The 15,979-nt window shown below is 42.4% G+C and overlaps 1 protein-coding gene across 1 annotated transcript; it reads right to left on the bottom strand.

The window, feature by feature from the left end:
• Positions 1-14,125: 14,125 nt before the first annotated feature.
• LOC104211092 (uncharacterized) lies at positions 14,126-15,121 on the bottom strand. Its single transcript, XM_009760091.2, has 2 exons — positions 14,718-15,121; positions 14,126-14,612 (listed from the first exon to the last, which is right to left on the bottom strand). The coding sequence occupies exons 1-2, from the start codon at positions 15,119-15,121 to the stop codon at positions 14,126-14,128; spliced, it is 891 nt and encodes a 296-aa protein (XP_009758393.2).
• Between the last annotated feature and the right edge of the window lie 858 nt (positions 15,122-15,979).

Here is a 15,979-nt window from a genome sequence, read left to right as displayed (position 1 = left end):
TGCTCTTGATAAGAGTCATATTGGTCATAGATACCATCATCTTGTGCATAATTCTCTAATCGGTGTTGAAATTGTGGACCTTTAGTCCTCTTCTTATTGGCCAAGTCATTCACTCCCTCCATAGTATAAACTTGCTTAGGAGCCTGGGTTTGATGAAGTTGGGCCTTAGCAAGTTGATTTATGGTTGTGTTCAACTTGGAAATAGCTTTCCCATGGTCTTGCAACTCTTTATGTAGATGGATCATGTTAGGATCACCTTGGGAAACATTAGCTTGGGATTGCCAAGCCGAAGAAGATTCTGCCATCTCATCAAGAATCTCACATGCCTTCGCATAAGGTGTTGTTATAAAATATTTTCCGGCCAATTGATTGACCCCACATTGATTTGTAATATTAAATAGCACGGTAGAATGTTTTTTCAATCATGTTGTCGATCATATCATTGTTCGGATACTCCTTCACCATTGTCTGATATCGCTCCAAAATTTCATGCAAACGTTCACTAGATCTTGCTTGAAAGACAATATTTCATCCCATAGAGTAGCCATGTGCCCAGTAGAGAAGAACTTTGAAATAAACTTTGCTTCCAATTCATCCTAAGTATGGATAGAATGATTAGGCAAGTGTTCCAACCAATCCAAAGCCTTAACCTTAGTTAGAAGGGAAAAAGCCTTAACCGCAAAGCATCTTCCAAAACATTTGTTTGTTTGCTCCCCCAACACGTATCCACAACACCTTTCAAATGCTTGTAAGCATTTTGACTCGGCACCTCGGTGAAATAACTTCATTGCTCAAGCAAAGTAAGCATCACATTGATAATATGAATGTTTCCCGCCCTAATGCGAGGGGGGACTATGGAACTTGCATAACCTTTGTTGATATCTAATTTTACCCTCATATATTTATAAACATCATATATACTTTTAAAATATCATTCCTCCATCATCACCAAATTCAAGAGTCATATAAGTACCGTCTGTAATTTTCCATAATTTTAAGGTTTTAAAATGGATTTTCTTGCATTTAAATTATTCAAATATTTATTAATTACTCCTTAAAATTTTTCATGGTGATTTAATCATCCAAATTTATTGTTTAACCCCGCATATATGTTTTTATAACATTTTACTCCATTTTTATTTAATTACAATTGTATTTGAGCTATTTACACAATTTTTGCAACAATAGCCTATATCCTATAAATAATTACGTTTATTACATTATTTATGCCAAAATATAATTTTTTATTTTTATGATATTGAGTTATTATTTTCACAATGTAAATAATATTTTTACCATTTATTAGACGTTTTAATAATTTATTTTATTCAAATTCGGGTATTTCAAAAAGCTGGCCCAAAATAGGCTAAATTTTGAACCAATTCAATGGCCCAAATGCCCAAAATCCTTAGCCAATTCTTCAGTATCCCAACCAAATGACCCATTACCTTTGACCCGCTCAGTCTCTTGTTTAATCTTGGTCGTTGATCTCAAATGATCAATGACCCATAATAAATCCCCCATTCTCCTTATATCACCAAACCCAAACCCTAAAAACCCATTCCCCACTTCAGCCGCCCCTAACTCCTCTCGAACAATCCTCTCGTCTCTAAGATAACCCTAGCCGCCTCTCTTAATTCCGTCCCCTAATTCCGTTGATAATGAGATTCCACCATTGTTTGCTTACCATATATGTATTTCTTCGCTACTAATCACACATTTATGGTATTACTAGGTACTTGCCCAATTTTTGCAAGTACCATCTCTATAGTGGACTAGAATCAACCTCAAACTTGAAGATTTGGACAATGTTTCATCCATATACATGAAGAAAGGCCTGATTCTTCATACCAGTTGGCTGATTTGTGAGTATCAAACCCTAACTAGGGTTTGGAGTTTGATTTCTTTCCTTTTAGATTACTCTACTGATTGCATGTGATATTTCACTTTTTCTTGTTTGTGTTTGTTTGATTTCTTTCCTTACTTACTCGCCTAATTCAACATTATATAAACCCCTCCCCTAATTCCCTTTAAACAGACCGTAATCAGTGATTCTTATACTCACTCGTCCTATACTATTCTGAAACTTGAACACTTGACTGGCTGGAAGCCAAGGCCGCCAGAATTCGATTATTTGACCTCTCTCAATGTGAGCACTACCCGCGGTTCATCAGAAGCCCTTGGTAACTCTAACGCATTGAGATTTTTAGTTTTACTGATTCATCTTGCTACTGACATTTGAGATATCACTGAATTGTTCTTTTGTCTACTTGCTAGTCGAGAAGGTTAAGGTGATTCAGGATAGACTCCGTACAGCCCAGTCCAGACAGAAGAGTTATGCGGACTGGAAGGTTCGTGATATTTCCTATATGGTTGGTGAGCGGGTTTTGCTTCGGGTTTCGCCTATGAAGGGCGTCATGAGGTTTGGGAAGAAAGGGAAGTTGAGTCCGAGGTTTATTGGCCCTTTCAAGATATTGAGGCGTGTAGGGGAGGTTGCTTATGAGCTTGCCTTACCTCCCAGCTTGGCAGGAGTTCACCCGGTATTTCATGTTTCGATGCTCCAGAGGTATCACGGTGATCCATTGCACGTGTTAGATTTCAGTTCAGTCGAATTGGATAAGGACTTATCTTATGTTGAGGAGCCAGTGGCGATATTGGACAGGCATGTCAGAAAGCTGAGGTCGAAGAGCATTGCATCAGTAAAGGTTCAGTGGTGGGGTCAGTCGGTGGAGGCGACTTGGGAGACCGAGCAGGATATGCACAGCCGATACCCTCATCTCTTCACTACTTCAGGTATGTCTATATGCTCGTTTGAGGACGAACGAATGTTTAAGTGTGGGAGGATGCAACGATCCGGCCGATCCCCCATTAACTGCTTTCCTCGTGTTAATTTCAGCTATTTTGGTTTGCCGGGATGTTCTGTTCTGAGTTTCGGAGAGTTTTGGGACACTTAGTCCCTAAATGAGAGCTTAAGTGTTGGAAAGTTGACCGTAGTCGGAGCAGTGTGAAGATGGCCTCGGAATGGAAATCTGATGGTTTTGTTAGCTCCGTTAGGTGATTTCGGGGTTAGGAACGTGATCAAAATGTGTTTTGGAGGTCCGTAGCTAAATTAGGCTTGAAATGCCGAAGTTTGAATTTTTGAAGTTTCTGGTTCGATAGTGAGATTTTGATCCAAGGGTCGGAATGGAATTTTGGAAGTTGCAGTAGTTCCGTCATGTCATTTGGGATGTGTGTGCACAATTTCAGGTCATTCAGATGTGTTTTGGTTAGGTTTTTTATCAAAAGCATATCTGGAGGAAAAATTGGAGTTCTTAGGCTTAAATCCTTGATTAATTCGAGTTTCCGATGTTGTTTTAGGTGTTTTAGGATTGCTACAAGTTTGAATAAGGTATTAGGTGATGTTGGTGCTTTTGGTTGAGGTCCCGAGGACCTCGTGATGATTTTGGATGGTTGACGGGAAGGTTGAAGAGGTGTTACAACAGCTGTAGCATTGCTGCTTCTGGTATTTTCGCATCTGCGGCTTGGGAACCGCAGATGCGGCAAAGGAGACCGTAGATGCGGATTTTGGTTTGTTTAGCAGGTTCCGCAGATGCGGTGAATCTTTCGCAGAAGCGGAACCGCATCTGCGAGTGGAAGACCGCAGGTGCGAAAAATTGGCCATTTAATGAAAGTCATAGATGCGACACTTGTTCCGCAGAAGCGGGACCGCAGATGCCGTCCCAGGGCCGCAAATGCGGAAAACGCTGGGTAGAACATATAAATAGTTGCCTTTGCGAAATTTGACTATTCTTCCACCATTTTCATCCGGGTTTTGAGCTTTTGAGAGGGATTTTTTAGGAAAACAAAAGGAAATCGATTGGAGGTAATGTCCTTGACTTCATAACTCGTTTATATGTGATTAAAGACCTAATTAATGGTGAGAAATTTGGGAAAAAGGGGTAATTAGGGCTTGAGTTTAAGAGACCTTTGATTGAGGATTTTAGGGGTCATTTGGACTCCGATTTCAGTACTCATGTTATGTATAGACTCGTGAGAGTACGAAGTTTCTGAAAATATAAATTTCACCCAATTCTGAGACGTTGTGCTGAGGGGCATTTTGGTCATTTTATATGTTTTCGCGATTAGCTTAGAATTTAATTGTAGAATCTGTTACTTGAAGTGTTGTTTACAATATGCGATTGAATTGAATAGATTTGGGCCATTTGGTGTCGGATACTCATTGCAAACGAGTGGTTTCGAATTTATTTTTGAGTCGGTTCGAGGTAAGTGGCTTGTCTAACCTTGTGTGGGGGACCTTTCCCTTAGGATATGATATTTGATAGTTGAAATGACTTATACGTGGGGTGACGAGCGCGTACTTGAGCTAATTGTTGAAAATTTGATTTTATTTTAAGTTTCTAAACTGAGTTTCTTTCTTACATGTTTTTATTCTACTTGCAAACTTAACCTGTGTTAGTTTTGAAAAGCATGCTTAGTTGACTTAATTGCCTATTTGCTTGAACTGCCTTAATTGCGTTACGTGAAGCATGTTAGGCTACAATTAACTGTTTACTTGTTACCAACTTAGTATTTATTTTGATATTCTTGAGCTGCTGCTGTGTGATTTAAATTGGAACTACGGGACGGCATCCCGAGAGATCCCCTGCACGTATTTATGATCTGGACTGAGGTGCGGGATACCAAGAGATCCCTGACATATATATTAAGGATACCAAGAGATCCCTAGTGTATTTATTGAGGATACCAAGAGATCCTCGGGATACCAAGAGATCCCTAGTGTATTTATTGAGGATACCAAGAGATCCCTAGTGTTCATATTGTGGATACCAAAAGATCCTCGGGATACCAAGAGATCCCCGGTTATTATCCTTGTTGTGAGTAGTGTTCTCCTGGTGTTACGCCTTTGAATTCTGTTTCCGTTATTGTGCTCTTACCATACTGTATAGATTCTTATTGTAGATTCTCATTTATACTACTTATTTATCCGGTCATTTATTATTTATTATCTCAGTAGGGCCCTAACCTTCCTCGTCACTACCCGATCGAGGTTAGGCTTGGCACTTATTGAGTACCATTGTGGAGTACTCATGCCCCTTTCTACACATGTTTTTCATGTGCAGATGCAGGTACCTCTACCCAGGCTTATCACCCTCGAGGCAGGGAGATCTTTCCGAGACTTCGAGGTACATATGTCACATCCGCAGACTAAGGAGTCTGTATCTTTATTCTATCCTGTAGTGTTAGCCTTTTCTATCTTACTGTTGATATAGACATTCTGGAGATTAGAGCACTTTATTGTATTTCGTCTAGCTTGTGTTCCCGTGAGTTTTCGGGTTTTGGGATAGTGTTGTAGAAGTTTGAGATATTGTGATGTATATACCGAGCGGCTTTCTATATATTGTTTCCCTTTTTGGTTATTCTTGGTTTTCTTTTATTTATATTTCCGCAAGTTTCAATTTTATTTCTGCATTTGTTAGGCTTACCTAGTTATAGAGACTAGCTGCCATCACGACAGTTCACTGAGGGCGAATTGGGGTCGTGACAAGTTGGTATCAGAGCTCTAGGTTCATAGGAGCTCGGAACACAGCCAGTTTATTAGAGTCTCGTTGATCGGTACGGAAACGTCTATACTTATCTATGAGAGGCTATGTAATTGTTAGGAAAAATCTTCACTTCATTTGATTTCCTTGTCGTGCGATATTTTGACATCACAATTCTAAGCTTCTGTCTTATATTCTCTCACAGATAGTAAGGACATGTGCTACTCAAGATGATCAGGCACTCGCGCCCCCTACTGCAGCCGTCAGAGGCCAGGTCCGGGGTAGAGGCCGTGGGCGCGCACGTGGTGCAGCGAGAGCACATGCGCGAGCTGCCGCCGAGGTACCACCAGCAGATCCAGCCGGAGTCCAGGCACCTGACACGCCTACTGCCACTACTACTCCAGCTCTTCAGGAGACTCTGGCACAGTTCATGAGCATGTACACCACTTTGGATCAGGCAGGGTTGCTTCCCCTTGCTGCAGCTATATCCCATGCCGGGGGAGGAGCACAGACTCTCGTCGCCTGCACTCCTGAGCAGCGAGTTCATGTCGAGCAGGTCTCTGAGATTATTCATGTACCGCCTGCAGTGCCAGCTCAGCCCGAGGATAGGGCATCTGCTTTCGAGGATGAGCAATTGAGGCTTGAGAGGTTCAAAAAGTACAAGCCTCCTATATTCAGCGATTTAGCATCGGAGAATGCTCTGTAATTTCTTGATGAGTGTTATCGCATTCTCTGTACCTTGGGCATTTCATGATCGAGCGGGGTTTCTTTCACTACTTTCCAGCTTCGAGGGGCCGCCTATGATTTGTGGCGCACCTATGAGTTAGACAGTCCAGAAGTGGTTGCTTCACTGACTTGGGCTCAGTTTCCGGATCTGTTGCTGAGAGAGTATGTTCCTTAGAGCGTCAGGGACGCATGGCACGTAGAGTTCGAGAATTTGCGCCAGGGTGCTATGACTATTTCAAAGTATGTTGTCTGTTACACCAGTTTGGCTAGGCATGCACCAGTTTTGGTTGTTACTGTTCACGGAAGGGTTCGCCGGTTTATTGACGGGCTTATTCCCCCCATCAGATCTAGCATGGCTCATGAGTTAGAGATAGATATTTCTTATCAGCAGGTAGTGAGTATTGCTAGGAGGATTGAGGGTATGCATTCTAGGGAGAAGGAGGAGAGGGAGGCCAAGAGGTCTCTAGAGTCAGGCCATTTCTCTGGTGGTCGTGCCCCAGCTCCAGGACATCATGGTAGGGTATATGTGAGTCGCCTCGTTCATTCAGCTCTTCTAGCAACCAGCAGTGCTCTAGCTCCTCCTAGGCCTCAGGAGCCTTATTATGCACCTCTGGTTTCTAACGCGCCTCTGGCGCGGGGTGCTTTCAAAGGTCAGTCCAGCAGACCTGGCCTAAGCTAGTCATAGCCACCACATCCTCCTAGGGCTTGTTTTGAGTGTGGTGACACCCGCCATGTGGTGAGGGATTGCCACCTAGACTTGGGAGGAGTGTACCTCCATAGACTTCTCAGCCACAGCGTGCCCCACAGAGTTCTCAAGCTATGATTACAACTCCAGTTGCTACCCCACCTACTCAGCCAGCTAGAGGTGGAGGTCGGGAGGTATAGGTCGTCCTAGAGGGGGAGGCCAGGCCAAATATTATGCTTTTCCTTCCCGTACCGAGGTCGTTGCCTTTAATTCTATCATCACAGGTATTGTCATGGTTTGTCATAGAGGTGCATCGGTTCTATTCGATCCAGGCTCCACTTATTCTTATGTGTCTTCTTATTTTGCTCTGCATTTGGGTGTACCTCGAGATTCTTTGAGTTCTCCTATTTATGTTTCTACTCTTGTGGGAGATTCTCTTGTTGTGGACCGCGTTTATTGGTCGTGTTTGGTTACTCTTAGTAGTTTTGAGACCAGAGCTGATTTATTGTTACTCAGCATGGTTGATTTTGATATTATCTTAGGCATGTACTGGTTGTCTCCCTATTATTCTATTCTTGATTGTCACGCCAATACCGTGACACTGGCTATGCCAGGTGTGCCGCGAGTTGAGTGGAGTGGTACCTTAGATTACACCCCCAGTAGAGTTATTTCTTTTCTTAAAGCTCAACGTATGGTTGAGAAGGAGTGTGGCGCGTATTTAGCTTATGTGAGCGATCTCAGTGTTGATACCCCTTCTGTTGACTCAGTCCCTGTAGTACAGGACTATCCTGATGTGTTTCTAGCTGATCTTCCAGGCATGCCGCCTGATAGAGATATTGATTTTGGCATTGATCTATTGTCGGGTACTCAGCCTATTTCTATTCCTCCGTATCGTATAGCTCCACCTGAGTTTAAGGAGTTGAAGGATCAGTTATAGGAATTTCTTGATAAGGGTTTTATTCGGCCCAGTGTATTGCCTTGGGGTGCTCCTGTCTTGTTTGTGAAGAAAAAGAATGGTTATATGCGTATGTGTATTTATTATCGCCAATTGAACAAGGTTACAGTGAAGAACCATTATCCTTTGCCTCGTATTGTGATCTGTTTGACCAGCTTTAGGGTGCACGTGTGTTTTCTAAGATTGACTTGCGCTCAGGTTACCATCAGTTGAAGATTCAAGAGCCAGATATCCCAAAGACCGCTTTCAGGACTCGGTATGGTCATTACGAGTTCCTTGTTATGTCATTTGGGCTGACCAATGCCCCACAGCCTTTGTGCATTTGATGCACAGTGTGTTCCGGCGTATCTTGACTCATTCGTCATTGTCTTTATTGATGATATTCTGGTGTATTCCCGGAGTCGGGAAGATCATGAGCAGCACCTAAGGATTGTGCTTCAGACTCTGAGAGAGAACAAGTTATATGCTAAATTCTCGAAATGTGAGTTTTGGTTGGATTCAGTGGAATTCTTAGGCCACGTGGTATCGAGTGAGGGTATTCAGGTGGATCCGAAGAAGATAGAGGTTGTGCAGAGTTGGCCTAGACCATCCTCAGCTACCGAGATCCGCAATTTCCTTGGTTTGGCTGGCTAATACCGTCGTTTTGTGGAGGGGTTTTCATCGATTGAAGCCCATATGACTAGGTTGACCCAAAAGGGTGCTACGTTTCAGTGGACGGAGGAGTGTGAGGCGAGCTTTCAGAAGCTCAAGACAGCTTTGACCACAACCCTAATTTTGATACTGCCTACAGGTTCGGGGTCTTATACAGTCTATTGTGATGCCTCGAGGGTTGGCCTCGATGCGATGTTGATACAGGACGGTAGGGTGATTGCCTACGCGTCCAGACAGTTAAAGATACATGAGAAGAACTACCCTGTTCACGACCTTGAGTTAGCTGTCATTGTTCACGCCCTGAAGATTTGGCGCTATTACTTATATGGTGTGCCTTGTGATATTTATACTGACCATCAAAGCTTGCAGCATTTGTTCAAGCAAAAGGATCTAAATTTGCGCCAGAGGAGGTTGTTAGAGTTGTTGAAGGATTATGATATCACTATTTTGTATCACCCGGGAAAGGCCAATGTGGTGGTTGATGCTTTGAGTCGTTGGGCGGAGAGTTTGGGGAGTTTGGCATATTTACCAGCATCAGAGAGGCCTATGGCGATGGACGTTCAGGCCTTAGCCAGCCAGTTTGTGAGATTGGATCTTTCGGAGTCCAGTCAGATTCTAGCCTGTATGGACTCTCGGTCTTCATTATTTGATCGTATCAAGGAGCGACAGTATGATGACCCTCATTTGCTTGTCCTCAAGGACAAGGTTCAGCATGGCGATGCCAGAGATGTGACTATTAGTGAGAACGGGGTATTGAGGATGCAGGGTCGGGTCTGTGTACCCAATGTTGATGGTATTCGGGAGATAATATTGGAGGAGGCACATAGTTTGTGGTATTCCATTCATCCGGGTGCCGCAAAGATGTATCAGGATTTGAGGCAGCACTACTGGTGGAGGCAGATGAAGAAAGACATAATGGGATTTGTAGCTCGGTGCCTCAACTGTCAACAGGTGAAGTATGAGCACCAGAGACCGGGTGGATTACTCCAGCAGATAGAGATTCCGGAGTGAAAATGGGGGAGGATCACCATGGACTTTGTAGTTGGACTCCCTCGGACTTCGAAGAAGTTCAATGCCATTTGGGTGATTGTGGATCGGCTAACCAAGTCTGTGCACTTCATTCCTATGTGTACTACTTATTCCTTGGAGTAGTTAGCGAAGATTTATATCTGGGAGATTGTCCGTATGCATGGTAATCCAGTTTTCATTATTTCAGACAGAGGTACTCAGTTCACATCACGGTTCTTGAGGGCCGTTCAGTAGGAGTTGGGTACTCGGGTGGAGTTGAGCACAGCATTTCACCCCTAGATGGACGGACAGTCTGATCGCACTATTCAGATTTTTGAGGACATGCTTCGTGCGTGTGTGATTGAGTTTGGAGGTTCTTGGGATCAGTTCTTGCTATTGGCGGAGTTTGCTTACAACTACAGTTATCAGTCCAGCATTCAAATGGCGTTGTATGAGGCTTTATATGGTAGGAAGTGTAGGTCTCCGGTGGGTTGGTTTGAGCTAGGTGAGGTTAGACTATTGGCCACAGACCTGGTTCAGGATACTTTGGAGAAGGTTAAGGTGATTCAGGATAGACTCCGTACAGCTCAGTCCAGACAGAAGAGTTATGCGGACCTGAAGGTTCGTGATGTTTCCTATATGGTTGATGAGCGGGTTCTGCTTCGGTTTCGCCAATGAAGGGCATCATGAGGTTTGGGAAGAAAGGGAAGTTGAGTCCGAGGTTTATTGGCCCTTTCGAGATATTGAGGCGTGTTGGGGAAGTTGCTTATAAGCTTGCCTTACCTCCCAGCTTGGCAAGAGTTCACCCGATATTTCATGTTCGATGCTCTGAAGGTATCACGGTGATCCGTCGCACGTGTTGGATTTCAGTTCTGTCCAGTTGGACAAGGACTTATCTTATGTTGAGGGGCCAGTTGCGATATTGGACAGGCAGGTCAGAAAGCTGAGGTCAAAGAGCATTGCATTAGTAAAGGTTCAGTGGCGGGGTCATCTGGTGGAGGCGATTTGGGAGACCGAGCAGGATATGCGCAGCCGATACCCTCATATCTTCACTACTTCAGGTATGTCTCTATGCTCGTTTGAGGATGAACGAATGTTTAAGTGTGGGAGGATGTAACGACCCGGCCGGTCATTTTTAGAATTTCTGACCCGATCCCCCATTAACTGCTTTCCCCATGTTTATTTCTGCTATTTTGGTTTGCCGGGACGTTCGGTTATGAGTTTCGGAGAGTTTTGGGATACTTAGTCACTAAATGAGAGCTTAAGTGTTAGAAATTTGACCCTAGTCGGAGCAGTGTAGAGACGGCCTCGGAATGGAAATTCGATGGTTCCGTTAGCTCTGTTAGGTGATTTCGGGGTTAGGAGCGTGATCGAAATGTGTTTTGAAGGTCCGTAGCTAATTTAGGCTTGAAATGTCTAAGTTTGAATTTTTGAAGTTTCCGGTTTGATAGTGAGATTTTGATCTGAGGGTCGGAATGGAATTTCGGAAGTTGCAGTAGTTCTGTCATGTCATTTGGGATGTGTGTGCAAATTTTCAGGTCATTTGGATGTGTTTTGGTTAGGTTTTTGACCGAAAGCGTATCTGGAGAAAAAATTGGAGTTATTAGGCTTAAATCCTTGATTGATTCGAGTTTCCGATGTTGTTTTAGGTGTTTTAAGGATTGCTACAAGTTTGAATAAGGTATTAGGTGATGTTGGTGCTTTTGGTTGAGGTCCCGGGGGCCTCAGGATGATTTTGGATGGTTGACGGGAAGGTTAAAGAAGTGTTGCAGCAACTGTAGCATTGCTGCTTTGATATTTTCGCATATGCGGCTTGGGAACCGCAGATGCGGCAAAGGATACCGCAGATGCAGATTTTGGTTTGTTCAGCAGGTTTCGAAGATGCGGTGGATCTTCCGTAGATGCGGTAGTGGAAGAACGCATGTGCGGAAAAATTGGCCATTTAATGAAAGTCGCAGATGCAACACTTGTTCCGCAGAAGCAGGACCGCAGATGCGGTCCTAGGGCCACAAATGTGGAAAACGCAGGGCAGAACATATAAATAGTTGCCTTTGCAAAATGTGGCTATTCTTCCACCATTTTCATCCGGGTTTGGAGCTTTTGAGAGGGATTTTAACAAAGGGAAATCGATTTGAGGTAATGTCCTTGACTTCATAAATCATTTACATGTGATTAAAGACCTAATTAAAGGTGAGAAATTTGGGAAAAGGGGGTAATTAGGGCTTGAGTTTAAGAGACCTTTGATTAAGGGTTTGAGAGGTCATTTGGACTCCGATTTCAGTGCTCTTGTTATTTATAGACTCGTGAGAGTACGAGGTTTTTGAAAATATAAATTTCACCCGATTCCGAGACATTGGCCTGAGGGGCATTTTGGTCATTTTACATGTTTTCACGTATTAGCTTAGAATTTAATTGTAGAATCCGTTACTTGAAGTGTTATTTACAATATGCGATTGAATTTAATAGATTTGTGCCATTTGAAGTCGGATACTCATGGCAAACGTGTGGTTTCGAATTGATTTTTGAGTCGGTTCAAGGTAAGTGGCTTGTCTAACCTTGTGTGGGGGACCTTTCCCTTAGGATATGATATTTGATAGTTGAAATGCCTTGTACGTGGGGTGACGAGCGTGTACTTGAGCTAATTGTTGAAAATCCAGTTTTACTTTAAGTATCTAAATTGAGTTCCTTTCTTACCTGTTTTTATTCTACTTGCAAACTTAGCCTGTGTTAGTTTAGAAAAGCATGTTAGTTGACTTAATTGCCTATTTGCTTGAACTGCCTTAATTGCATTACGTGAAGCATGTTAGGCTAGAATTGACTGTTTATTTGTTACGAACTTAGTATTTATTTTGATATTCTTGAGCTGCTGCTGTGTGATTTAATTTGGGACTACGGGACGGCATCCCGGGAGATCCCCTGCACGTATTTATTATCTGGACTGAGGTGCGGGATACCAAGAGATCCTTGGCATATATATTGAGGATACCAAGAGATCCCTAGTGTATTTATTGAGGATACCAAGATATCCTCGAGATACCAAGAGATCCCTAGTGTATTTATTGAGGATACTAAGAGATCCCTAATGTATTTATTCAGGATACAAAGAGATCCTCGGGATATCAAGAGATCCCTAGTGTTCATATTGAGGATACCAAAAGATCCTCGGGATACCAAGAGATCCCCAGTATTATCCTTGTTGTGAGTGGTGTTCTCCTGGTGTTATGCCTTTATATTTTGTTTTCGTTATTGTGCTCTTATCATACTGTATAGATTCTTACTGTAGATTCTCACTTATACTACTTATTTATCCTGTCATTTATTATTTATTTATCTCAGTAGGGCCCTGACCTTCCTCATCACTACCCGACTGAGGTTAGGCTTGGCACTTACTGAGTACTGTTGTGGTGTACTCATGCCCCTTTCTGCACATATTGTTCATGTGCAGATCCAGGTACCTCTACCCAAGCTTATCACCCTTGAGGCAGGGAGATCTTTCGGAGACTTCGAGGTACATCTGCCGCGTCTGCAGACCAAGGAGTCTCTATCTTTATTCTATCCTGTAGTGTTAGCCTTTTCTATCTTAATGTTGATGTAGACATTCTGGAGATTAGAGCACTTTATTGTATTTTGTCTAGCTTGTTTTCCCGTGAGTTTCCGGGTTTTGGGATAGTGTCGTAGAAGTTTGAGATGTCGTGATGTATATACCGAGCGGCTTTCTATATATTGTTTCCCTTTTTGGTTATTCTTGGTTTTCCTTTATTTATCTTTCCGCAAGTTTCAATTTTATTTCCGTAGTCGTTAGACTTACTTAGTTATAGAGACTAGGTGTTGTCACGACAGTTCACGGAAGGTGAACTGGGTTCGTGACAAGGTCAAATATCTGCAACACCAACAGCAAATTTTCTGCAACTTCTCCAACTTGAATTTGATCCGTTCAATCACCCAAAACTCACCCGAGGCCCTCGGGACCTCAACCAAACATGTCAATATATCCCATAACATCATTCAAACTTTTTCCAACCCTCGGAACACTCAAAACAATATCAAAACACCAAATCATCATCGGATTCAAGCCTAAGAATTCCAAAACTTCCAAATTCCGCTTTCGATCAAAAAGTCTATCAAACCTCGTTCGAATGACCTAAAATTTTGCACACACGTCTCAAATGATACAACAGACCTTCTCCAACTTCCGAAATTCCATTACGACCCCTATATCAAAATCTCACCTATCAACCGGAAAACGCCAAAATTCCAATTTTTCCAATTCAAGCCTAATTCTACTCCAAATCTCCAAAACCCATTCCGATCGCGCTCCTAAGTGCCAAATCTATCTGAACCATTGGAATTCACATCCGAACCCTTTTTTACATAAGTCAACATCCGGTTGATTTTTCCAACCTTAGCTTACTCAAAAGAGACTAAGTGTCTCATTCTTTTCCAAAATCTCTCCAAACCCGAGCCAACCCACCCGATATCACATAGTACAGCTAAACAAGAAAATAAGAAGCAGAAATGTGAAAAATAGAGTGGTAACTCATGAAACGACCGGCTGGGTCATTACAGTTTCACTATATTTTCAGCAGATCTCTTCCTCTTGAAGTCCTTATTAGGAATCGGGTTCCTCTTAGCTTCTTTCTCCGGGTTGTACTTGGAGTAGTCTTGCTTCAGGAGAGGATAGTCTTTGATGAAGTGCCCAGGCTTTCCACACTTATGGCAGAGATCATAGTTATTTAGTTTGCTAGAGCTGCCCCTTTTCAGTGTTCCTCCTTTTCTCCTAACCATCTTCTGAAATCTTTTGGTTAAGTAAGCCATGTCACTGCCCTCCTCACTCGAGTCATTGCTATCAGCTTTGAGTACCAGGTTCTTTTCTTTATTTGGTTCTCTTCTTTCACTGTCTATCTTCTTATTCATCTTGTAGGTCTTCAGATTTCCAATCAGCTCGTCTATGGTCAGCTTCTGTAGGCCCTTTGCTTTAGTAATAGCATTCGCCTTGCTTTCCCAATAACTGGGCAGGATACTAAGAATTTTCCTCACTAGCTTGTTCCTAGGAATGGTTTCACTAAGTGAGTGTAACTCATTTATGATGGAGGTGAATCATGTGTGCATATCATGAGTAGATTCATCGTCCTTCATTCTAAAGATTTCATACTCGGTAGTGAGCATATCAATCTTAGATTGCTTTACTTGAGTGGTTCTCTCATGTGTTGTTTGCAGAGCTTCCCATATCTCCTTTGCAATTTCACAAGAAGAAATTCTACTGTATTCATTAGATCCTATTCCACATACCAAAATCTTTTTGGCACAAAAATCTTTCTCCACAACTTTCCTGTCTGCGTCGGTGTATTCTTTTTTGATTTTTGGCATTGAGAATGGAAGTTCTGCAAGTGCCTTTGTTGGGATGTAAGGATTATCACATATGATATCCCACAACTCAGAATCCTTAGCCACGATAAAATCATGCATTCTTGTCTTCCACCACCCATAGTATTGCCCATTGAACCTGGGTGGTCTGTACATAGATTGACCTTCTTCAAAATTTGGTGGAGCAGCCATACAGATCCTTAGATGTTAGCCTGATAGGAGGAACCCGCTTTGATATCAATTGTTAGTTTATATGAGTCCACCAAACTATAGAGTACCTAATCCTCTATGAGTTTCCACTGAGAATACTAATGAAACAGTAAGTAAATGAGACACGGGATTTTTACGTAGAGAAATCCCACTCAAGGGGACAAAAACCACGACCTACACTTGTAGGCTTTCAACTTCACTAACTTGTAAACACTCTATTACAAGTCACTTTGTAATGACTCTATTACAAAGACTTCAACTCAACTAACTTGTGATACACTTATCACAAGCCACTTTGTCACTCACTAGTTACAAAATCTTTAACTTATGACTAACTCTAGTCACAACACAAACTCAGCAAGTTTATAGTTTTACAAAGGGGTTCCTAACCAACGCTTCTAACTAAGCAATTTAGGAATTACAATAAGAACAATCACAAAGTTACAACTCAACTAAGGATAACAAAATACTGGATTTAGGAACTGGTCCGTAGTAGCGTTTAACTTTGTTTTTCAAGCTCTTGAGAATTGAGTTCATTGTTGCAGAAGGCTTGAATGCTTGAAGTGAATTCTCAACTGTTCAAGTGATGTTTTGTTATAATGTTTTTGTTAATACACCCTTGATGATATCACTTGAATGATGTAAGCACTTGGTAGGTCAAGGGCAAGTGACTGCAAAACTGCTGCACTGTGTGCACTGTTTCTGTGGTAGTCACTTTCCAGTTGTGCACAATTAACTTTCATACTGCTGTCCGGGAAACACAAGGGATCAGGTCCTTGTCTTGTTTCTCCATTTTCTACACTAGCAACAGCTCACATTAGCTGGAGTCCAGGCTGGAAT

The sequence above is a fragment of the Nicotiana sylvestris genome, chromosome 2 (genome assembly GCF_000393655.2).
Source record: "Nicotiana sylvestris chromosome 2, ASM39365v2, whole genome shotgun sequence".
Lineage (NCBI taxonomy): Eukaryota > Viridiplantae > Streptophyta > Magnoliopsida > Solanales > Solanaceae > Nicotiana > Nicotiana sylvestris.
The sequence above is the reverse complement of the archived record's forward strand: the minus strand, read 5'-3'. Positions and strand labels throughout refer to the sequence as shown.

Excerpts from the sequence above, each read along its gene's own strand:
- LOC104211092 (XM_009760091.2), bottom strand. The coding sequence starts at position 15,121 with ATGGCTGCTCCACCAAATTTTGAAGAAGGTCAATCTATGTACAGACCA. Across the intron at positions 14,613-14,717 it reads ATTGATATGCTCACTACCGA|GAACAAGCTAGTGAGGAAAA; the intron begins GTATGAAATCTT and ends AACCATTCCTAG.